The following is a 26,316-nucleotide window of genomic DNA, read 5'->3' as shown; positions in this document are numbered from 1 at the left end:
TTTATTAATAAGTTTTATAATTTATTTTTAAAATTATATTTTAATTTTAAAGTAAATAAAAATAAAATAATAAAATATTTCCAAATTATTTTGTCCTTGAATGATGTTTCTTGTTTTGATAGAAAAATTAAAAATATCATTCCATTTAAATTATTAAATATTATTATTTTTATATTACAAACTATTTTGAAATAGAAAATTTTGGGATGATTCCAACTTTCAAGGAAATCACGTCGTCATTCATCGACATTTTCTTGTTTAGTCAACAACGTTTTTATTTTCCATCTTCACTTGAGGCAAGTACTAAATTAAATACTTATTTTATAACGATAAATATTGAAGCTGATAATTGATAAAAAATTATAACAATTAAATTGTTTAATTAACTAAAACTAAAAGTATTCAAATAAATAAATAAATAGATTTTTGGTGTTGTATTTTAGCAAAATATTTAGTTTTATTCATTGGAAAAACTAATTATTTAATTATTATTATAATTAAAATAATTAAACTATTATGATTATTATAAAATAAATTAGTGAAAAAAATTATTATTATTTAAATATTACGTAAATTCAAGCAATTAATCAATTTAAATTAAAAATATAAATTTTTATTTTCCATTTTTCAGCAAAATGTTTAGGAATAATTTTGCTGGTGGAACAACAATTGCTGCATTGTTTATAATTATAATAGCAATTCAAGTTCAAGCAAAAAATATATATCCTTATGCTACTTGTCAAAAATTTGCCCATGATTATGGGATTTGTTGTGAGGGCAAAAATGATACTTGTTTTATGAACATAAATGAAAAACAAAAATGTTATTGTGATGAACATTGTATCAGCTCTGCTCGTAATTCATACAAAAATGATTGTTGTCCAGACTATGAAGAAAATTGTAAAAAAAGTGAGTTGATCTAAATTTTCATTTTAAATTTTATAATATTTATAATACATTAAATAATTTTGTTTATTAATTTTTATTTCAGATGAGTTTGCAATATGTTTTTTCACTGGAGCTTTTTCTAAAAATAGAAAAATAATTACACAATCTGGCAAAGAATGGTAATGATTTATTAAATTTTAAAAATCCATAAACAAAAATTCATTAAAATTATAAATTAAAAATGTTTATTTTAATTTCTAGTGAATGTCGTACTGTAAACGATGAACCAAGAATCTTTTGTTCAAAAATTAAATATTTATCATATGGTGAAATTTTAAAAACAAAGCAATCATCCTGGTCACCACGATTGTACTCAACATTTGAAGATAAAAAATTAAATGATGTAGTAAAATATTTAGGTACAAAAAATCCTAAAGAATGGCTATCATCTGTGCCAAGGCCAAGGTACATTGCAGATTACATTGATCATCCACCAAAAAAATTTGATCCAAGATCTGATAAGACAAGAAATGTATCACCAATCAAAGATCAAGGAGCATGTGGTACATCATGGGCTGTATCAGTTGCTGATGTTATTTCAGATAGATTATCACTTGAAATTGGTGATAAAAAAAATGTCAGTGCTCAACAATTTATTGACTGTGTTGATCAAGAAAAACAATGTGCTCCAGGAAATCCAGCTGATGCTTGGAATTATTCAAAAGAAAATAAATTAATAAGTGAAGAATTTTATCCCTCAACTGGTATCAAAGGCAAGTGCCAAAAGTTTGATATAAAATGTGAGGATGAAAAATGTCATTTGAATAAATTATACACTGTTAATGCTGTTGTTCATTTCTTCAATAATTATATTGATATTATGAATGAAGTTTATCGAATGGGACCAGTTCAAGGTAAATTAATTTAAATATTAACTGTTAATTTCAACTGTGATTTTATATATGTTTTTTATATTTTTTTAGCAACAATGAGAGTTTATGAAGATTTCTTTTTTTATGGCTCTGGAATATACAAGTGTCCAGAGATAAAAAATAAAAGACAAAAACCAGTTGGATATCATTCGGTGAGAATAATTGGTTGGTCTGAGACAGATGACAAGGAGCAATATTGGGTAAGAAAAATATATATAAAATTAAATAATTATTACAAGATGTGATTGTAATAATTACATGTATTAATGATGATTATATTTTTTAGATTGTTGCTAATTCTTGGGGAACCACGTGGGGTGATGCTGGTTATTTTAAAATTGCCAAAGGGGCAAACGAGTGTGACATTGAGGCAAATATTCTTGTTGCAAGTGTATGGAAAATTCAAACATACAAAATGGAATCACCAGAAGACAATGAAGTTGAAAATGAAATTTCAAGTTCTGAAATAAACTATTTAGATGATACTCAAGATGCAGAGTATATAGATTAATTTTAAAATTTATTTACGGTTCAAGTGAGCTTAAAAGCTTAAAAAAAAAATACATTTTTTACTTTAAGCAATTTTAAAATAAATTATCATTATTATTATTAGGTAATTAAAAAATAATCATGATGAAAAAAAATACACGTGACATTATTGATTTGACCTTGTATAATTTATAAAAAAAAAAATAAAATTTTAAACTGGGAATTTCCATTTTTTTTTTATTTAAAAAAGATAATACCTTATTTTATTTTTTTTCTATTTTAAAAATGTTTTGATAACACTGTTTCCTGAGAATTTAACACACTGGTTTTTCCAAAAAATTATTTATTTTTTTAATGATAAAAATAAAAATAAATTTAATTTTTATTTACTTATATGCTTATCTTTAAAATTTTGTTTATTATATTTATTTTAAACTACAAAAAAATAATATTTTTATTTTTTTCATAAAGAATGTTTTTTTGTTATTTAAATTTTTGTCTTAATTCCTAGAAAAAACTTGGAATATTAATACTTATCAATGTCGATAACAGATTATTTTTAAATATTAGAAAAATAAAAAAAATATATTATTTTTTAACAATCATAATCGTTGGTAAATTTCCATATTTGGGTTGATAATTTTGTATAAATACTGAGGTAAAATAGAGCTTTATTATCAGTCATCGTTTGATTCTCGTCAAGTTCGTAAGCATTTTTTACCTCAAGGTGAGTAATCAGAGTCGTTATAATATTAATTTTAGAACAAACATCATCTTAATTGATTATTATTATTAATAAGAATAAATTTAAACATGTAATTTTAATATTTTAGGAAATAATGTCTGCGAAATTTTGTTCTGGAAGTCTAACAATCTTTGGATTGTTTTTGATTGTTACAACAACTCAAGGTGTACAATTTGATTCTGAACTTTCTTGTCAGAAATTTAGTAAAAATGGAGTTTGTTGTCCAGGAAAAGATGATGATTGTGTTGTTTATTCTTCAAGTCGTAAATGTTACTGTGATGAATATTGTGTAACTAAAAATTATCTAAATAAAACTAGTTGTTGTTCTGACTATGAACAATATTGTAAATCACCTGGTAATTAATATCTTGATAATAATATTTTATTTTTTAAATATTTTACCATTTACTTATAATTAAATTTTTATTTAAGTGAATCATGAAATTTTTACACCTGAATTGACAGTCCAAAAGGAACTACCAAAAAACGATACAGTAAATATTGAAAAAAATCAAACAAACAAAACAAGTATGAGCATTAACTTTGAAGATGATGATGATGAACCTCATATAATTGTAACAAAAAGTACAAATGCTTCTAAAGTTAGTAGCCAAAATTGTAAGTAGCCTTTTTCTTCTTCTTTTATATTTTTATTTAAAAAATAAAAACAACACAATAATTTTACTAATTAATAAATATTATTTTTAACAGATAAACCAGTAACTACAGTTTTTCATCAGCCAAAAGAATTAAATGAATTAATTAAAAGTGGTCTAAGACATAGCCCACCATATTTATCATTTATGAAGCGTGAACTCCATGAAATTATTCCAAATTTACCAAGTTATTACGTAACACCAATCAAGTATTCACCACGAGTAAAAAATACATGGGCTGGTGAATCATGGGCAATTACAGCATCTGAAGTTTTATCAAATCGTTTTTCAATTAAATTAAATAAACCAATTGCTATCAGTTCTCAACAAATTATTTCTTGCTCCAAATCAAAAGAGCTAGAAGATGTTTGGACCTTCATCCAACAAAACAAGTAATTTTAATTTTTTTAATTTTATATAAATTATGATATATGTAAATAATTACAATTTGTTATTTAATTTTTAGTATGGTCAATGAAAGTTGTTATCCATTGACTGGTGACAACAACAAATGCCAAATTAATTTCAATGAAGATAATGATGTTCAATGCCAAAATTCAGATGTTTACCAACCAACAACATTGTACAAAGCTGGAGAAATGTATCGTGTGACAAATGCAAGTGATATAATGAACAATGAAGCTAATATTATGACAGAAATTTTAAAACATGGATCTGTTCAAGGTAACAATTGATAATGACTATCAGCATTTAAATAAATTTATTATAATTTAATTTTTTAAATTATTATTTCTCTCCAGCAACAATGCAAGTTTATTCAGATTTTATAAATTATAAATATGGAATTTATAAGCCATCACCAGGTGCTGAATTTCTTGGATATACTTCAGTAAGAATCAACGGCTGGAGAGAAGAATCAAACGGAAAATTCTGGGTAAATAATTTTAAAATAAATCTCCAAGTTTTTCAGTCAATAATTTTATGTTTAATTAATTTTAGATTGCTGCTAATTCTTGGGGCACCAGCTGGGGAGAAAATGGATATTTTAAAATTGCCAAAGGAATTAATGCATGTGCCATTGAATATTACGTTGTTGGTGTTAAAGTTTAATGTAAATTTCATTTATAAATAAGACCATACTTTTTAATTACTCATATCAATTTATGAATTAAACTTGAAACAAAACTACTTATGATTTTGTTAATAAAATTAACAATTTATTTTCAGAGAATAAAAACCAATTAATCAATTTACTTTGTGCGATTTTTTTTATTGTATTAAAATTTAAGTTGAATACCAGTTACAAAGGCTCTTTGTACGTATCGGCCGCAATAGTGTTTTTATATTATTATTTATTAATAATATATATTTATTTATATATTATCTATCAAATTAACCGGCTACAGTTATCAACCTATTAACTATTCATTTTTTTTTTCATTTTCAAATTCATTTTCTTAAATAGAAAAAAAAAAAACAAAAGAAAAAAAAAAATCTTAGTTTATCTAATATATATTTGTTTGTTTTTTATTTTAAATGAATAATTATTTCTCAAAAATACTAGATCCTCAATAAACTCATGTAATTTGTTGTAAATATTTTTTTTTTTGTGAAAATGATGCTTTTTTATTTTTAAAGACTCAAATAAGCTTTGTATTATTAAATTTAAATTTCATATTTAAAAATTGACTTAAAATATATAACTTTAAGTTTATTTAAATTAATTAAACAATTATTTTAATGAGGATCAAGCAAGAGTATATTAAAAACACGTTCAAATGAACGTGCCTAGACTAGTTGAAAATTCGTTCGAAAATAACAGAACGATCAAGCCACACATACATACAATACACACAATCACACATATACACAATCGAAGATTTTTAATTGAATTTTATTTATTTTATTATTTAAATTTTATATATTGTTTTTTGTTTTTTTAAAAATTGAGAGAGCGTGGTCGCAATGTGGTTACATAACTGTTTAAAAAATTACGTGCAGCATGTGTCATTTCAAGTTGATCTTGTGTTCCACCACAGGCAACCATAGTCCACTGATCTTCAAGATGTATCTAAAAATAATATTAAAAAAATACCAAATTAATAATCATGTTATTTTGAGTAAATTTAATATAATTATTTGCTTTGTAGTTGATTAATTTAACTCACCTTTGAGCGTTTAGCTGGTTTGATATCAGGACTGTAATTTTGACTCTCAAAACCTTCGAATGATATTGCTCTCTTTGCATTGGGCTTCCGGTATGTGGACGTTAAATCGTAGGAATTCTGGAAAGGATAGACACACACTAGCTACAGCCGGAAAATTTCATAGAATAATATAATTTAAATCTAAGAAAATATATATTTTTTGTTTTTTTTTTTTTCTTAAAAAAAAAATCCAATTATATTTTTGCTTAATTATTTGTTTTTTCATTTATCTGTTGATTATTTTTTAAACAAATCTTACTTGGTTTTGTTGTTGTTTTTTTAATGTTAAAAGGATCAGGAAATTGGAGGTCAAGGTCTTTGGGAAGATATAGGATCAGGTTATTCTCGATAATTTTTTTAATTAAAATAATCAAGTTAATATATTTTATTATTTTTTATAAATTTTAAAAAGACAACTGGTGAAGAAAAAAAAAATTTCAATGACTAGGCGAGCCTTTGTAATTTGGTAGCGTTAATTATTTAATGATTTTTTTTAAAATGACAATTCGCTTCGACTGTTGAGTCAAATGCTCAAATATCTTTGGATTGCTCTTTTTTAATAATTCAATTGATTTGTTTTTTTTTTTTTTCATCACCATGATTCCTTTTTTTAAAATTAGTTTTTAATTTATTGGAAAATGACTTTGGCGAAATAAGGTGATCGATTGGGAATGATAACAAAAGGTACTTTGGTACGCTAGGCCAGGCCTGTATACTAGTTTTGGACATTTGGAAGTTAGTGCATGCGGCAATGTATAACGAAACAAATTATTTACCAAAAAAAAAATGATATAAAAAAAAAAAACACTTATAAACAATATACAGACATGACAATAACTCGTACAAAAAAAAAGTTATAATAAATAGCAATAATAATAAATATATGTACAACAACTTTAGCCTAGTTATTATTTTTTTTTTTTTAACTTATCAATAATGGAATATTTTGAAAATAAACTCTTTGTACTACCGTAGGGGATGAACGAGCTCTCAATAAATTAAGTACAAGCAAAAATAAATTATAATTAATATTAAATTCCGGCGTCTTTGGCACCGGATAAGTCAAACCAAACATAATAAGCCAAAACTTGTTAGCTATTTTTTAAATTTTAAATTTTTAAATAAATTAATTCTCGCGTATCTATAAATAATTAACAGAAATGTGTTACTTAATTAACAAGATCGTTAGAATGAGTTAATATATAAATAATAATTTTTTCGAAAAAAAATAATAAAAAAAAACAATCTCACGATAATTTTTCTTTTTTTTTTCCACTCGAAATTAATCAATATATACTTTTTCTTTTTTATGCAAAAACAAAAAAAAAATAATAATAAATAAATATGTTAATATAAATTAAGCAATGAAAATAAAAAAAAAGAAAAAAAAAAAAATATCTTTGGGGATAGAGGACACAGGATTTCCTCAGGATTAACAATTATTTTTCTTTTTTTTTTTTTAATAAATTTTTTAACTTCATTTTTCATTGATGAATTTTGTCAAAATGAAAAAAGAAGAAAAAAAAAATATATAAATAAACAACGTGTAAAAAACAATTAAATAAATAATAAAAAAAAAAAAAAAAAATATAATCAAGCAATGGAAAAATGAATAAACAATATTAGAAAGCGAAAATAGAAATGAAAAAAAAAAAAAAAGAAATTTAGATTAATTACAAGAGGAAAAATAGGCCGGCTAGCGTGTCTACAGGCGATTGGAACGAGAATAAAACCAGGATAAGGCAGGTTGTTGGCTTTGGATATTATTTTGATTTTGGATATGTTGTTCTACCTTCAATGGACTTGGTCCTGCTCCCAAAAAACTGTCCTCAAGTGCTAATGATGCTGGTGAAAACAATACTGATGTATCAAGACTTTTACTCTGTAATTAAAATATAAAATAATTAAATAACAACAACAAAAACAATAAATAATAACAATAAATAAAAAAAAATATATTTACCGGTGTTTCAACAGCAAAACTCATATCAGTACCACTATCATGAGTACTTGCCCAAGCTTGACAAAGTGCTTTACGTGCACGTTTACCACCTGGTGCACTATTTTCTTTTCCACGTCTTCTACCAGTACCATAACCAGAATCTTGTAATAAATTACTACTATTATTACTATTATTTGTTGTTGTTGTTGTTGTTGTTGTTGTATTATTATTGCTACTACTAGCAAGACTACATTCACGATCTGTTTCTTGTTTTATTATTTCAGTAAGTGCATCTAAACGACTTGGTGTTGCTGGAAATTGTGCTGTTGCACCACTACGTCTTTCAAATTCAGCTAATGCATCTTTAAATGGTGTTGGTGTTCTTGGTGTATTACCATCAAAATTATTACGACGTAAACCAGATGGTTGTGGTGTTGTTAATGTACCAGGACTACCTTTTGGTGTACTAGCACGTGGCCATGATTGTTCTGGACTTGCAAGACTATTTAAAAATTGTGATGGACTAAATGGTAATTGTTTTATTGGTGTCACTGGTATATCATCATCATCATCGTCATTTGAATCATTTGAATTTTGACATATTAAATAATTATCTCCATTATTATTATCATTACGTATTGAATTTTGTTGTTGTTGATGTTGTTGTTGTTGATGATGTTGATGTTGTAGTTGTTGTTGTATTAAACCACGACGTCTACGTAATATTGGTGGTGGTCCTGTTTTATTTTTATCATCATCATCTTCCATATCTGGCATTGGTAATAAACGTATGTCTGTTGCATTTGAACTATTTGCTTCATGACTCAATTCCAAATTGAAATATCTGTATTAAAAAAAAATATATAAATTTAATATTAAAAAAAAAAAAAAACGATTTCAAGGTATAGCCTATAATTTTGTAATACATACTTTGAGAATGGAGATATTTCAGGTCTTGTTTCAATTTCTTGCCTGAGTGGTGAATCAACTCGATCATCATTTGAGCGTTCACTCATGCTCATCAAATTTTGATAATGATTGGTTTGCTGTTGTTGATGTTGATGTTGATGTTGATGTTGATGTTGATGCTGGTGTTGGTGGTGTTGTTGTTGATGCTGGTGTTGTTGTTGTTGTTGTTGTTGTTGATGATGATGATGAGAAATTGAATGTTGATGATGTTGTTGTTGTTGTTGCTGGAGTGATTGTTGTTGTTGATGAGGATGATGTGGATGATGATGATGTGATTGCTGTGTCCAACCACTGCTCCATTCCAAAGAATCCATATCCATACTATGTGAAGTAATTGTTGATTGGCTATCTTCAGTCTTAATGATCATTTTATTATTAATATTATTATCCTGACAGGAAGAATCATCTTGAATAAATAATGGCTCTTTTTTAACAAGCAATGAATCTGTTGCTTTTCTTCTACCACGACCACGTGAACCAGAATTTCTTCCATCTTCTGTTTCATATTTACGACGCATTGTACTATTCCAATGATTTTTAATAGCATTATCTGTTCTACCTGGTAATAATTTTGCTATTTTAGCCCATTGATTACCAACACGTCTGTGTGCATCAACAATAATTTTATCCTCAGCATCAGTCCATGCTGTTTTTTTAATTCCAGGATTTAAATGATTATGCCATCTTTCACGACATTGTTTACCAATTCTTCCTTTTAAATGTCTTGCAATTAGAGTCCATTTTTTTGGTCCATAACGTTCAACTAATTCAACAACTTTTTCATCCTCCTTTAAATAACAAAAAATAAAATAAATATTAAAAATCAATCAATTAAAATTTTTATTAACAATTTATTTAACTGTTACATATGTATTTTTTTATTTTTTATTTAAAAAAAAACAACACGGAAATTCTTTATAATCTTTATTGACCGTGAGAAAAAAATGAAAAAAAAAAATTATAACAATGTACCGGTGCAAAAGGGATTACCATTAGTATTTGAGTTAAAAATTCGCAGAATTTGATTATTCGTGATGCGTCTTTCCATCTTATAAGGCAGAAGAATTGCAAGTGAAAAAAATATAAAAAAAAATATACACAATACAAGAGAATTAAATAGAAGAAAAAAAAAAAACCAACAAAATATAAAGCCAAGAGATGAACAAGAATAAGAAGAATAAGAAGATTAATAAAAATAAATAAAAAAAAGAATTTTAAGGCCCCACGCAAACCACGAAAACCAAAGTATTGGTTGTCTCAACACGTACAATAAAAATAAATACCAAGTAAAGAAATAAATAATAAAAAAATAATAAAAGATGAAAAAAAAAATGTAAAGATAAACTGGAGCAAGAGAGATGAGATATTGCTTTTTTTATTTTTTTATTTTAATGCCCTTGGATTTGCTGTTGCTGAGTGCATTGGCACTGTAGGTGCAGCATTATCATCATCATCATGATCATGATCATGATGGCACACAACTGAGACAAGACTTTCTTACTGCATACTTGCATGGTTTATATGTGAAGAAAAAAATAGTGCCAACGATCAGGTATATGTATGTTCGTTTAAAGAATTTTTATTTATATATTTTTTTTCATTTATATTTTTGAGGTTTACAGAGGCTCATGTAGCAAACCATCGAGACTACTCAACAGAATGTAAAACTCAACATTGTTAAACAAACAAAGAACTCAAATTTTATTATTTTTTTTTCATTTACTTATTGTGTTAAGGAATTTTATATTGATTTAACAAAATATATATTTCTTTTTATGTTTAAATAAATTAATAAAAAATTAATTATTTAAAAAAATAATTGAGTAATTTAAATAGATGAGTGTATTTTTTTTTTTTTTTAAATAAAAATAAAATATAAATTTGCTTGATTTTAGAAAGAGAAGAAAGAGATGATTTAGAAGCAGGTCCTATTCTCAAGGACCACTTAAGATCCATGGTCGGAAAATTTACAAACGAAACCTGTTTCATCTTGGTTATATACCCACGTCTCATTATTGTTGCTTCAAAGAAGAGTAAAATAAAGAAAAATAAAAAAGAGAGCTCATAAGGGCACGAGAACACAAAAATGGCAATGATTAAATCCCCATCCCGGATATATAAAATTCTCAGCAACTACGTTATAAAATACCAAACAAAAAAAACTTGAATTAAAATTATTTAAAAAACAAAAAAAAAAAAATTAAGTGTTATTACCTCCTTTGTCCATGGACCTTTTACAAGTTCAGGATTGACAACTTTAGCCCAACGTTGTTGACATTGTACATCACTTCGATCAGGAAAATGTGAAGCCACTGTATCCCATCTTGGTCCAGTACCAATTTTTTCACCACCAACCAGCTGCTTTAATAATGAATCCTGTGGGAAAATATAAAAAAATATTAAACATATTAAAATTCCACATTTATGATCATTTGTCCCCATAAAAATTTTAACAAAATTCCGCTGATTTTTTGATGAAAAAAAAAGAAACGAATCCCTTAAAATGTTTTATTGAAAGGGAAAAGTATTTTTTTTGATTTTTATTATCTTCCCCTTCTTTAAATTGGTTTATCGAGCATGTATAAAAATTCACGTGGGACAGAGGTGTACAAACATTTCCCATGAGAAACTATACCTTGGGATTATTGCGTATTGTAGAAAACCATCAATTCATCAGTAGGACACACAAAAATAACAGGTAATAATCGCGGGGTCATCCCCATCTGTCCCTCTTGAAATTTTACTAGGGTACATATATAAATATGCAATAATCCCCTTTGCTTTAAATTATATATATTTATTATTATTGTTAAATTAAAACCGGACTTTTTATAAATAAAAATAATCATAAAAAATGTGATTTTTTTTTTATTTAACTTTTTGATCTTTTTGATCTTGATTTCAATGGTAAATTTAAACTTTTTAATTTTACAAAATTATTTTTTAATTATTTAATTATTAATGTTACCTCATCTTTTGTCCATCGGCCTTTATTAATATGTTTTCCTTGGGGTGCTGTTGTTGTATTGCTCGAAGATGTGACATTTGTATTTTGTGTATTGATTTGATAAGATTGAACATTGTAGTCTCCTTCAGAATCTTCAGCACTGCTTGAATCATAGCCAGATCTTGATCTAAAATAAATAATAAAAAATTCAATTAATTATTTAAATAAAATTACTAATTTCATCATCATTAATTAATATCTAAAATATTTATAAATTTATTTCTCTGATAAGATTGTATGTAATGAATTTTTTATTCAAATTTCGAATTATGTTAATTAATTTATATAATTTTTTTTTTGATTAACTGATAAATATATTAAAAATATAATGACAATTTAAAGTCATAAAAAAGAATTTGTCCCTAATTTTTTAACTGTCTTTCTTGACATCCATGCATCGTTGTACATCCTTCCTGTTAAAAACCAAAAATTTCGATTCTTTTGTTAATCGAATTTGCTTTCTTTAACGCGTCTTCATTTCTTCTTATACTATTTTTTTATATACATAATCTTTTTCGTCACGATGCTATTTTAGATATACACATATTTTTTTTTTTTTAACTGTCCAAGTATTTGCGCCCTTTTAAAACCCTCCGGATATAAAGAACCACATCCTGTATTCACTAAGACATAGCCACAAGTGTCTCCTCTTCTGTCATATAAGGCTTAATTAATTTCCTGTTCAACCGACACATTTTACCTTTAATATTTTACTCTATACTTGTTAATTTATTTACTATTATTATTGTTATAATTTCACCCCTCGTGTTTGTTGTTGTTGTTGTTCTTAAATTGTTTCAATCGAAAATCACTTCCTTTCATTTATTTCTAACGATAAGACTTTCTCTCCATCCATATTGAAACTGGTTATTTTAAAAATTTTTTTTACTTCATTATTCATCATCATCATATTCATTTATAAATATTTTTTTTCGTTTGCTATTTCTTTCACCCGTTTAAACATCAGACGAAAACAAGACAGGTTTTTAATTTTTTAAATCTACCTACTGTGTCTCTGTATTTATTCAAAGACATCTTCCAAGTTCCCACAATAATCATTTTTATCTTATTTTTTTTCTTTTCCATTCATGTTTTTTAACTTGTTCGAATGAAAAAAAAAAAAAATATATATATCTTCAGCATGTTGTTGCTAAGGTCTTGATGCTTGGATCATCATTGGGTGCGCGCGCGAGACAAGTTGGCATAATATCATCTGTCGTCTGGTGTGATTATCATTTACTTCCACGAATACTTTCATCACTGATAGACAAATATACACACTGATGCAATATAACCGTCACATTCCATTTAATTAATTTTGTAAATTAAATTTAATAACAAAGAAAAATTATCTAAAAAATTATTAATTCAACATCATCATCATGCGTTAATGACACAATTCAAGCTGTAAAAAAAATTACAAGCAATTAAAACAAGTCATTTTTAACTATACCCTTAAAAAGCCTTTTATTTAATTTAATAAAATTTTTTTATTTAAACAATGTAGCTCTTTTTTGTCATTGTGAAAATATTTAAAGACAAATTTTTGTTTTTTTCTTTGTTTAAGTTAAAAATTTGTTCTTTGTTCTACTGGTCTCTTGGGCCCCCCCATTTTTTTTTTTAAAATATTTTTTCGAGGGTAGACATAAGGGGGATGATAAGGATTTTTATTTTAATATTATATAAAAGATAGGCTTTTGGCCATCTGTGTGTATGATGAAGAGAGATGGCATATGTTGTATGAGAATCTTGGTGTGTGTTCTTGTTGTGTACAGTCATTGTTATTATCCTCCCTCAAATATTATAAATAAAAAAATATTTAAATGTGTGTGGTACAGACAAACAATGTGTATATGTGACAGAGAAACTTAATAAAATAGCAAAAATAAAATGGGGTGGATAGGTGGAGGTTTTTATATTGGGGGAGATTGGCAGACACAGCTGTCTGTGCAGGGGGCGAGACGAGCATTTTATTGAGCGGTTAACAAACACAACAAAATACGACAAAAAAAATATATATATTTAACAAAAAATAATAATAATTTAATGTAGATTTATTTTAACAACTTGTCATATTAATTTATGAATTTTTTTTTTTAGTATATCACGTTTTAAAGTCAAACACAAGCAAAAACAAGTGTCGAAATTTTGAGAGAAAAAAAAATTCGTTTTTAGGGTATAACATACTTTTTTTTTTTTTGCTGGTTTTTGCATTTAATTATAATGTGCAGCTATGATTATTTATATATTTTAATTTAATACAATAATTGTATGGTAAATTTGTGAATTATTAATTTTTTCTTTGCAAATTTTAGCGAGGAAGAAATTATTATGTAAAAAAAAAAATTGCTTTTTTTTTTACCCTGCTAATATATACATGACTATAGTGATTTAAAAAAATAAAAAAATTCCAACGGTCAACGGTATCCTTGGATTTGAATTTCGAGACACGTGTATGATATACAATTGATCATAAACAAAATCACACGAGAAAATTCTGCTTTGAAGGACAAGCTAAATAATGAATAAATAAATTTGTATTATTTTTATTTTTTTTTTAAATTATAAAATAATAAATAAACTTGTTTTTTTTAATAATAAAAAATATTGACAATAAATTTATAATAATTGAATATATAAAAAAAGAAAATTTAATAATAAAAATTTTGATTATTAATTTATTTTAATTGTCAATACAAAAATTTCAAAAATAAATTATTTTAAAAAATCGAAAAATACAAATTGATATATTAATTATTGTTTGTTTAAATAATAAATAAATAGAGTATTTGATTTTTATGTATATAATCTATATCCTTGTATATTATTTTTTGAAATTTAAATTATTTTTCACTTGACCTTCTCATAGTTTCGTGAATGAATAAAATAATGTTTTGACTTGGTTGGAATTTCGTGACGGTTAACTCAAAAAATATATTATATTATTTCACTCTGGCGTCTAAAAAATACATCTTGTTACATTTATTCAATCATTATTATATTTCAAAAAGACCATTATGATAATATACAAAAGTCAAGTGATAATTTTGATCTAACGCAAAAAATATATCACGTAATGATTTATCGATTGGCTTAGAAAAAAAAAATAAGAGCGAAAGAGAAAATAATGATTATTCTATAAGAGTAATTGTAAGAGGAAAAAAAAAAAAAATAGCCTGAGGCTGCTCGGTAACATAGACTCTCTTTGATGATGATGATGATGATGATGATGATGATGATGATGATGATGTTGATGACGATGATGATTATAATGATGGGAAAGAAAAAAAAAATATACTTGGTTATGCATAACGAGTAACAAAGTAAGTATCAGTAAAATAAAATTTATTAAAACCACGTGATGGTATTTCACATATATATTTATGCATATAGCATGCCAAGAGGTGAAGACACCGAATAAAAAAAATTAAATAAAAAAAAAACAGAGAGGGCAGGTGCCCAAGTTGAGTCGACAGCTGTCTCAATGACTACTGTAGGAGGCGGTGAACGATCGGCAATCATAAACTCTATTTCAAGACGACTTTTCACGTATATTAAAAAATAAAAAAATATTCACATTTATGCAGCTGGTATAACCTGGTGTCTATATGACGTTTGTCAAGACTCAAGACGCTGATGTGATCATGAACAAAGGGGCATAGGAGAGCTTGGCGCGAGCCAAAGTGATTTTTTTTTTTTTCCTTTTTTATTGATATTACCGATGAAGTAACTTTTGAACAGCCCGCATAGTCAAGTCATAAATAAAAAAAAGACACAGTAAAACATCTATCCTAAGAAAAAAAATAAATAAATGAAAAAAAAAAAAAAAATAGGGGTTGCATTTGGTAACTATCAAAATGCATCAAGGAAATGGATAAATGGATAAAAAAAAATTGAAAAAAAAACAACACAAATAGTCCACCAAGTGATTAGAAATTTTTCCAAGACTATTTTCAAATTTTTCTACCTGAGCCCTTTAAATTCTACGAACAGCTATGGTCAGCTGAGTTTTTTTTAAACATCATTCTTGTAAAATTACTATAGATTTGTTTGATTTTTTTTCAAGACAAGATTTAAAAAAAAAAAAAAAAAAATTTCTTGACCATTATGCAGGATGATTTAAAATTCATTAAATGCATGACAAATAAAAATTTTAATAAATATTTTCAATTTAAATGTCTGCAAATAAAATAATGCAATTTAAATTTTAGTTGAATAGTTAAATTTGAGTAGACTATCACGACCCTCTTGATAAAATGAAAAATAAAAAAAAATATATTTAAGAATTGGTGGACAGCCATCTGCGATCAAAGTTGGGCCCTTCTTGTATTATTTTTATATATATTTGACGCCCTATGTTGAGTCCACGTGCGTGCCCCTAAAGTCCCCTTTATCTTGGATTCTTCACATCTACTTACTTATACTACTTGGTGCTACAACTACTATCAACTTTTTCTTTATTATATTTCGAGTCATTTGTAGTTCCGCTCTTTTTTTTTTTTTTCCTTTAATGTTTTTATTTTTATATATCCACCACTTTTATTTTCAAAATCTACCTCCGGTCTTTTACCCCTCGGTTTCTTCTTCTTCTTTTTAATTTTTTTCTTCCTTCCTTTTACTTAACTTCCATACTAGGAATATTTATATATATATTTTTAGGGTCGGGGCGCCGTCTTGCAACAATAAACCCAAGGGTCTTTGCACCCCTCTTTATGATGCAACAGACAATATTACCCACCAAGTCAACACAAGCCCCGCTGCAATTTGCTGTCCTTATACATTTTTTTTTTTTTTTCAATTTTCCTCGAAGAAAGATGAGAAGACTCTCTTCTGTACTTCTCAGATTTTTTTATAGGTATATATCGTATGAATGAAAGACTCTTTCATTCAAGAGAAACCATCAAAAAATAACAAAAATAAAATAAAACGACAGTCTTGTTTGTATGAATCATCGTCACTCGATCTCAACATTTTTGCATCAATACATACTCCTTGATGGTGGTGCTTCTGACTATATATTAACGCACAAAATTTATTTTTTATCTTATTTGTTTTTTTGTTCTTTCGACTCATCTTCATTCAATTTTTAACGCGTGGGCAATTTATACCATCATCACGTGCTCGTGCAAAAATAACAAATTACTTTTTTTTTTTTTTTCATTTCTTATTCCTTTTTGCAACGATCCTGAATTTCATTCCCACGATCCCTTGTTTTTTGTCAAATGAAATTTAAAAAAAAATGCATATAATAAATAAATAATAATATTATTATAAATAGAGAATAATAAATTAATATTTTTTACATCAAATATAAATATTTATGTTTACATGCTATTCCAAGAAAATGACTAACTCAAGTTTCCTGTTACCATTTATGAGGGTTACAAAAATAAACATGAAAAAACAGCCAAGAAATTTAAAAAATAATAAAGTAATTTCTCGTCAAATTGTCTATTCATGTATATATAAATTATTGACTGACAGAAATGAGAAATACCATGCAAAAGGTTATCGCAAATTTTGATAAAAAAATAATTTTATCATTATCCGGATGTTGGAAGTAACTTTTATTATCAATTGATAAAAAAATGCTAGTGTTGAATAATTAATTACAATAAAAAATAAATTTTATAAATAAAAAAATTAAAAAGTTAGTCACACAAAGTGACACATATAAAAGATATCAAGAGGGGAAATTAAAATTTAAAAAAAAAAAACAAGTATGAACACGTACTGACATGCACGAAGTGGAGGGTCAGGGTAGAAGCCCTTACACCAAGACATCTGGCCACCACCTGCCTCAGTGCCCTTGCTAACAAAACTCTTACTCATTTTTTTTTTTTTTTTTTATTTAATTCTCCTCTTTTTTAATGCATTTAAAATTGTAATAAAAAATATATATATCAAGTACAATAACACGACAATGTTTATTAACCTCATTTTAAACAAAATTCAAGTATTTTTTGTTGAAATTTTTATGAGCTTTTTTTAGAAAAAAATAATAATTAGTAAAAAAAAAAGAAGAATACAATGATAAAAAATAATCATCATAATTATATCATTTAAATTAAAAAATAAATTAAAAAAAGCTTCAACTCCAAAAAAAAAAAAAAAAAGCTCCAATTCCAAAAAAAGCTCTAAACTATTTTTTGTTTTCAATTTGTAATATAATTTTTTTGTTCAATAATTATTGCAAATTAAAAAAATAAATAAATAAATAATTGCATTTGTTGAATACATTTGCATTTTTGTATTTTAAAAATGCAAAGTGAAATTGGTGATGGTGGTGATGATGGTACGATGGTGTTAAGGGGGATAAGTGAATTTACTTGTTTAAAATTAAACAATAATAATAACAACAACGCACCGATATGTGTAAAGAAAATAAAAATAAAATAAAAAAAGTAGGTATATATGTGAGCATGAAGAAGGGTCGAAGGGTGGCCTTTAGTTCATCATCCCCCTTGGGTGCACCTCACCTTATGTTACCACTCCTCTTTTCTCCCTATTTTTTTTTTTTTTTACCTTTTCTTTTCATTTCTTTCATTGTTATTATTATATATTATTTTTTTTTGCGCTATATATTATAGGTACATGTAGCTTGAACTGTGCTCGTTCCCATGACAAGTGCGATGGCATTTTTCCGTGTGAATCTTTAATTCAACCCCCGTGGGAATACATACATATATCCATAAACACCCTGCGAATAAAAACGCCATACGTTTTTAATAATTGACCACTTGCATCATCAAACTCTCAGCGTTTAATATTCAATATATTTACATTTTTTTTTTTGCTTTTAATAGTTGACGCCCACCATTATCCTACACCCATTCCATTTAACAAAAAAAATATATATATTAATGATTATTTAGATAAGGGTGAGATTCAAAAAATTAAATAAATTATTCTTTTTTTTTGTCAAGTTTTTCTTCTATTTTGAGTGGGAAAATTTTTTTTTTTTTTTAATCATCATCACTTGATTAATTATCATTGTTAAAATTATTTATATTTATTTTCATTCACGTGAATAATTAATAAATTTAAAATTTAATTTTTTTTTTTCATTTTTTAAATCAAGGCAGATGAATGCATCATGTGTCTTGTTGAACAACCAGTTCACAACAACCCCAAGAAGTCACAAGATTTTTTAAACACAATAATAATTTATATTTTTATTTTTTATAATTCTCTTTGAAAAATATACTCGTTTTCTTGAACATCTGAAAGCCATTTGTATTTGCAATTTGGCATTTAAGTATTTATTATTTCTTTTGATCCTGTTGTTAAAAAAAAATTTTTTATTTTCTTATCTTTCTTCTCTCTACACACGCAGTAATCATGATTTTTTTTTTTCCAAGGGATAATACACCCCAGTCAATGAAATCACATGAAAAAAAAATAAAATAATAATAGAAAAAAAAAAGGGGTCGCAGCTGCTATCAGTATCAAGATTTGAATAATCATTACGAAGGGTTGTGTCTACTTGCTGCTGTTGTTACCATCAATATAATTATTATTCAAAATAATAATAATAATTTTATTGTCTGATACGTTCACATGGTAACAAGTATTAAATTGATAAAAATTAAAACTTGACCCTGTCTTTAGAATTCCACAATATGTTAATTTTATTTTCATTGGAATTTTTTTTTTTTTTAAAGATACAATTCAGCGGTTCTCAAATGATTTTAAAGGTCCAATGATAAATTAATGTTAAATTTATAAAATTTACTTTCGACAGGTGAGAAAGTAATGTTTTTTAGTACGTGACTTAAATAATATTAAAGAGAAAAAAAAATATATGCTTATTTATTTTGCAATAAATTAATTGCTAAAAATGCAAAATTAAAAATTAAAATTACTATTTAATAAATTAATAAAAACTTTAATTTTTTTCTAAAATTCTTTGGCTATTTTTACAAAGAAAAATTCATAAATTACTCAAATTTCCATAGTAATTTTCCATCAACAATCTAAATAATTTTTAAAAACCCAAAAAATTGTGATACAAATAATTTAACCGTGTTAATTAAGTGGCTAATTATTAAACTGGGTGTCTTAAAAATTAATGAATCAAGTAATATAATTTATCAAAACTCTTCGAGTCACTATGTCGAGTGCTCTCTTGATAACGTCTACATCCTCTATACACACACACAAAACACACACACACTATCAAAAAAATATATCAGTATTAAACATCCGGTATTTTACCTTCAAGATAAATCAATAAAATTAATTTAAATAAATGTATATTAAATTGCAAGTAAATTTAAAAAAAACAATTAAAAAACAATGATTATTATTATTTTTTTTTTTTGTTAATTTAATAATAAAACTTACGCTTCAGTTGGTGGTGGTGAATAAAATGACGAATGATAAGTTGCAATATCCACTGTTTTACCAGGCACAAGTAAATTGTCAGGTCTATGTTCCATGTTTTTTTTTTTTTTTTTTTTCTAATAAATTTTTTTACCTCAATAATTGTTTATGATTACTCAGTAATAATAATAATAATAATATATAAAAATATAAATTTCCATACAAAGGTCAAGTATATTTTTTTGTAATTTAATTAATTTTTTTTTTTACACTATATCCATGATGTAATAGTCGTCTTGCAAACACTCAACATTAAATAAAATAATAAAAATTCATTTCAACTTTATACATTTTTAAAACACTTGAAAAATATTATAATTGTTAATTAATATTTAATTCAAGTACTTAACAAGTTGTTTTATATAAATATTTACTTTTTTTTGTTTAATTTTGTTTAATTATTATTATTATTTTGACACGCGAGCAACGTTGAAGCTATCAGTAATACACGAAAGAACACACTGATTCAAGTTTTTCACAACAACACAACAATCGTCGTCATCATCATCATGTCTCTCCCACTCTTTTTCAACATCGGCACATGTATATTCTATGTACACACACACACGCGGTCAAACGTTCTCTTTGTTTTTCTTGATAAATTTAAAAAAAAAAAAAAACTTCACTAATCTCTGATTATTTTTGTTGATGTTGTTGTTGTTTTTATTGTTGTAATATTTTATTGTTGATATTTGGAGTAATTTGTTGTATTAAAATTATGAGTATTTTTAGTAGATGTTGTATATTTTAGACGCCACATTCAACTATCGATTTTTATAAATTTTTTTTTTTTATTTCCAACAATGTATTTTGTTATCCACCCCTTGGCGTCAAATTGACGCGCTTGCGTATTTATGATAAATATAAAGGGAGATTAATATATAACTGTACAAAAATATAACATTAAATTTGTTCAGCTGCAATGGACCAATATACTCCAAAATGAATCACAAAAAAATATTGTATTTTTATCTTTCAACAGATTAAATTGATAGTGTTATTTAATCAACCCTCTTGGTTTTGTAAAATACTTAATTTGTTTAAATAAATTATGGAAATTATTGTTGTTAGGAAAAGAGGATAGTAAGGAATAAATGGAAAAAAAAAAATAATAAAAAAATAACAATAACTGAAGATGAGGAGTCGTTAGAACGCTAGCTCGTTTTCGACTAAGGGTTAGGAATCAACTGACTGATGAAATAGAAGTTGGGATATTGGGTGCCAGCCAAAGCCAGGGGAAACACACAAATTTAATACTTGTATAGTTGTATATGTACAACAACACAGATATATATTTAAAAAAAAAATAAAACGGGGTCTAAAGCCAAAGGGTGGGGGGCGGTATTCTGGCGGCGATAGCAAGGTCTGGGCCTGTCGACCGCATGGAGACTGTGAAACACTATAAAAAAAAATATTTAAAAAAAAATATAAAATGCAGGAAAAAGACCGATAGATATAGAGACAAAGAGACAGGCAATATGAAAAAGATAGTCATCTAAGTACATGTATTTTTTTTTTATATTTTTTCAAGAGGGTAAAATGTGGACGAATTTAACCGAGAATTTACCGAGCTTTAACGAAATTATGGAGGGATGATTTATGTACTTTTAGTTTGATTGAAAATAGAAAAATATTAACCCTTTATTCTAAATTATTTTTGGGGTTGTTTATGATTTTTTTTTATTTTTTTTTTTTTGGATTTTCTAATAGCGAGTGTGCTTGTTTTTTATTATTATTTTTTTTTATTTTTTTGAATTAAAGCTAGGGGGTCGATGGATAAATGCATGCTGTTTTTAATAAATTTTTATAAGTGTCTTATGGCTTTAAGGAGTTTGTTTGTGTCACAGGGGCGTATATTTTTTTATTTATATTTTGATAAAATGTGGTTGTTATAAGGCTAATTTATGGATAATATTTTGAAGTAATTTATAGATATTTTTTAAGTAAGATATTAAAAAGAAAATTATATATATAAAAATGTTTTTTTTTAATTATAAACAATTTTTTATAATTGTTGTTATTAATAATAAATTATTATTATTATATTATTATTATTAATAATATAATAATATAATATAATATTATATTATTATATTTAATAATATAATATAATAATTTAATATAATAATTTAATAATTTAATAATAATAACTTATTATATATTAATTTTTTTTTGTTTAAATAATGAATAATAATAATAGCAATTGAAAAAAAATAATTTTTGCTATTTTAAAATTAATCAATTATTTTTTTCTTTATAAAATTTATAAAATTCAAAAATTCACGAAGCTATTGAATATTTATAAATTAATTACAAATAAGAATAATTTAAAATATTTATCTTAAATAATTAAATTTGTATAAATTTAAATAGAAAAAAAATAAATTTTTATTTTTGAGTAAAAAAATTTTATATTCACTTGGGTAAAATATATTTTTAGCCAACAAAATAAAAGCAAGCAAGTTAAAAGTGCTAGTCCAAGAATAATCACAATTTTCATTTGCACTTGGTGATGTTGATGATGATGATGGTGGTGGTGTGCAAAGTCACCACCAACAACATCAACAACGCGTTGGTCTTATTCTCCTCATTAAATCTTCGTAGTTTATATAATTTTTTTTTTCAACTATTTTAATTCTCCCCATTTGTTTTCAATTAAATAATTACATGCACATTAATTTAATGAAAAAAAATTAAAAATTATCAACTTGGTTGATGATGATGTTGATAAAATTATTTGAGCAAGTAGATAAATTTTAAATAATATTATGTTATAGATTTAGCTGTATGGTATATATAAATTTGTTATTTATTTTGTTGTATTTTGGCTCACTGGTTTATTCGTTGGCCCAGCAACCAAAGTGTGTTTGTTGCTGCATCAGCCTCGAAACTCGATGGCTCTCGCGGAGGTCCCACTTGCATTCCAAACTTAAAAATCGCTGGGTTTCACAAGCTCACTCGATTCTTTTTCTCTCTTTATAATATTGTTGGTGGTGGTGGTTACTATGGTATACACAAAATCGCGGTTCTCGTGAACTTCAAAAGAACAAAACAAAAATAAAAAATACAAAAATATATTACAGCCCATGAAAAGCCGACAAGTACCATGTTATTTGACCGCAATTCACCAACATTAACGTTTAAATTTTTTTTCGTTAAAATACAACAATAAATGAACAATACAATTTTTTATTATTTATTGTTTTTAAATTTTCCTTTCAAATACTCCAAAATATTTTATCAAATTAAAAAATCAAAAATACATTTTAAATGTTATTTTTTATAAAAAAAAAAAAAAATTATCATTACAACAATTGGCTATGAATTGAAAAAAAAAATTTCTATAAAATTAAATAAATTAATAATCATGATAAATAGATTATTATATTTTTTTTCTAAATTTTTCTACCTCAAAGTGAGACCATTGAAAGAGAAGACCGCTCATTTCTAGGAATTGACACGAAATTAAGTTTAGTTATTTGTTGAATAGTTATTTTTAATATACACACATATAAATGATTAAAACCCATACACACAAAAAGAAAAAAAAATATATATTATGCATGTGATATATAGGAAGAGAACTGAAGAGACCACGGCGCCCCAGGACCAACACAAAAAACTCGCGAAATTCCTGCATACAATTATGTGATATGTATACGAAAAAATATATACTCGTGTAACCAAGCCAAGCCCATCCCATCATCAAGTCCAAATAAAAAAAAAAAATAATAATAATAATAAAATATAATAACAACAAATAATAAAAATCACTTATATACTTCTGAGACTCATTAAATCTCATCGAGTAGCGACAGCATTTCAATGACTTGTTGGGATTTATACACATGTATTTAATTTGTTGGTATATGTTAACACAGATAAAACCATCCGGCATTTTAAACCCCCTTCAAAAATCCATCAAATTAATATATATTAGCTAACTATCATATAAATATTATTATTATTAATATTATATAAAAAGAAAAATTAAATACAAAAATTTTTCCTTTTATTTTTAATTTCTTTATCTTGTCTTTTTATTTTTTTTCAAACTTTATTATTATTTATTTTTTTATTGTTATTTTTATAGTGTGGTCCACCACGTGCTACTTTAAACTCTTGTATTTTTTATCTGAATGTGTTGCTAGGCAGAATTTGCCGCCTAAAAAAATTGACGTCATCACAGCATATTTTACAGGGTTTTATTTTTTAAATTAATTAATCCTTTTTGTTTATAGATTTTTTTTTTTTTGTTAATCATTGGATCTTGTTGAAGCCACCATGTAATATGATCTACGACAACAATCAAAAATTTTTTTTTTTACAAGATTTTGTTACCATATAGCTGTGCGTTTATTATTTTATATAATAATTTTTTTTTTCTTTCAACACAAATATTAGGTACCATGTTATATTCGTGAGATTTTATTACTTTCAGGGAGGCCTAGAATTTTTTAACTCTTTTTTTTTTATTTCAAGTTTAAATTTTCGATGCGGGAAACCATGAGGTACCATAAGGATACTCTAGATGTATCAAAAAACTCAACTTCCTCAGGATACTCGATATTTCAAGGATAATTATTATTTTTTTTATTTTTTTTTTAAATAAAAATTCTTTGATGTACCCAGTTGCAATGACTGTCATATTTTTATTTCTAATGTAAATGATAAATTGTCATCACATGTAAAGGCTCTACTCGGTGTCTTATTTTATTTGCATTTTAAAGTAAAAAAAAAAAAAAATAGTGTAAAGAGACAACACATTGAATTTTTTTTTTTTTTTTGTATAGATTCATGGCTATTTATGTTATAGCTGCAGCTGTTGTTGGCAGCACGCGTTCAAATCCACCCCTGTATAAAATTTTCCAAGGATACTATCTTATTCTTGTAAAATATATGAATGTGATGTCAGTGGTGGTGGTGATGATGGGGTGGAATTGTAATACGTAAGAAAAATAATATTATACGGTTAAGACGAATAGCCCGGATGCTATTGAGTGAGCAAGAGAGTCAAGAAATAATATACCAGCAAGGCAATGATGAAGAAAAGGAGGACATGATGATCATCATCATCGTCATCATCATGATATTGATAATACATATATGTATTGGACTTCGTGTGCCACGTGTCTTTACCACCTGTCACATATCTAGGCTGCATCGATAGGACCCTCGAAGAAGGGAAAAATTTTTATACAACTTTTTGTAAGTTTCTTTTTTTTTTTTTTGAGAAAGTATTATACAGACGGCACGCGTGTATGTGGTTTATTGAAACATCGCCTTTTGTCAATTATTTTAATCTTAAATTATATACATCTCTTAAATAATTGTCATTTATTAAAAAAATTTTTTTATTATTAAATAATAAAAAACAAATGATTGTTGTTACTCCGTTTTTGTCATTTCGCTAATTTTTCATTATAGTTATTTAAATAAATTTTTTATTTATTAAAAAAAAAATATTTTCAATTGATTAGATAATTGTTGTTATAAGGGGGTTATTTAATTGTTGATAAATAAATTAAATTGTCAATAAACTTGTTAATTTATCTCCCGCCTGTTTTGTTGTTTTGTTGGAGGAGAAAAAACAGGTTGTCTGCTCTTTTTATTTATAATACATTTTTATAAAAATTATATTTTTTTATTTATTGCTAGGGGGAATAAATAACAACAATAATAATTCAATTGTTGAATGTAAAAAAAAAAAATTATTAATTATAAACAAATGACTTGAGGGAGCTTATTTTATAAATTTATATTTTTTCATGCAACAGGTTGTAATTTGTTTTTTTTTTTTTTTAATTATTGTTAATTTGTTACCTTTTTAATTTATTGATGTTGTCGGAGGAATATTGCCTTGACCAGTTACTTCTTGGTGACATCTTCAAAATCATTTAACAAAAAAATTTTAGTCAATTTTTTAACACAAAATGGCCCTTGGAGTGACTTTCTCTCTCTCTCTTTCATCAAACAATTTTTTTATTTTGCCGGTAGTATTACGATTTTTATTCAACAATTAAATATTTTTATCAACAATATGTAGGTTTTATTATTCACTTGAAAATACTGTTTAATTTTTATGGTTAATTTTATAAAAAAATAAAATGAGATGACAATAAATCAGAGGACAAA

At 25.6% G+C, this 26,316-nt stretch overlaps 2 protein-coding genes across 3 annotated transcripts; one reads left to right on the top strand and one right to left on the bottom strand.

The window, feature by feature from the left end:
* Positions 1–610: 610 nt before the first annotated feature.
* LOC122850690 lies at positions 611–4,803 on the top strand. Its single transcript, XM_044149823.1, has 10 exons — positions 611–909; positions 992–1,067; positions 1,150–1,802; positions 1,872–2,020; positions 2,107–2,322; positions 3,143–3,410; positions 3,487–3,672; positions 3,766–4,102; positions 4,177–4,394; positions 4,472–4,803. The coding sequence occupies exons 1-10, from the start codon at positions 636–638 to the stop codon at positions 4,801–4,803; spliced, it is 2,709 nt and encodes a 902-aa protein (XP_044005758.1). The 5' UTR covers positions 611–635.
* Positions 4,634–26,118, bottom strand: LOC122850091 (myb-like protein Q). Of its 2 annotated transcripts, none has more exons than XM_044149102.1 (8): positions 20,143–21,478; positions 11,758–11,923; positions 11,004–11,165; positions 8,751–9,577; positions 7,842–8,664; positions 7,671–7,760; positions 5,840–5,956; positions 4,634–5,742 (listed from the first exon to the last, which is right to left on the bottom strand). In XM_044149102.1, exons 1-8 carry the CDS (start codon positions 20,235–20,237, stop codon positions 5,611–5,613), a joined length of 2,412 nt encoding a protein of 803 aa, XP_044005037.1. In that variant the 5' UTR covers positions 20,238–21,478; the 3' UTR covers positions 4,634–5,610. The 2 variants fall into 2 exon arrangements, with proteins under 2 accessions (XP_044005037.1, XP_044005038.1); XM_044149103.1 differs by lacking the exon at positions 20,143–21,478 and adding an exon at positions 26,005–26,118 and having other exon boundaries at positions 4,926–5,742.
* Positions 26,119–26,316: the final 198 nt, after the last annotated feature.

Source organism: Aphidius gifuensis, linkage group LG2 (assembly GCF_014905175.1).
Source record: "Aphidius gifuensis isolate YNYX2018 linkage group LG2, ASM1490517v1, whole genome shotgun sequence".
NCBI lineage: Eukaryota > Metazoa > Arthropoda > Insecta > Hymenoptera > Braconidae > Aphidius > Aphidius gifuensis.
The sequence above is the reverse complement of the archived record's forward strand: the minus strand, read 5'-3'. Positions and strand labels throughout refer to the sequence as shown.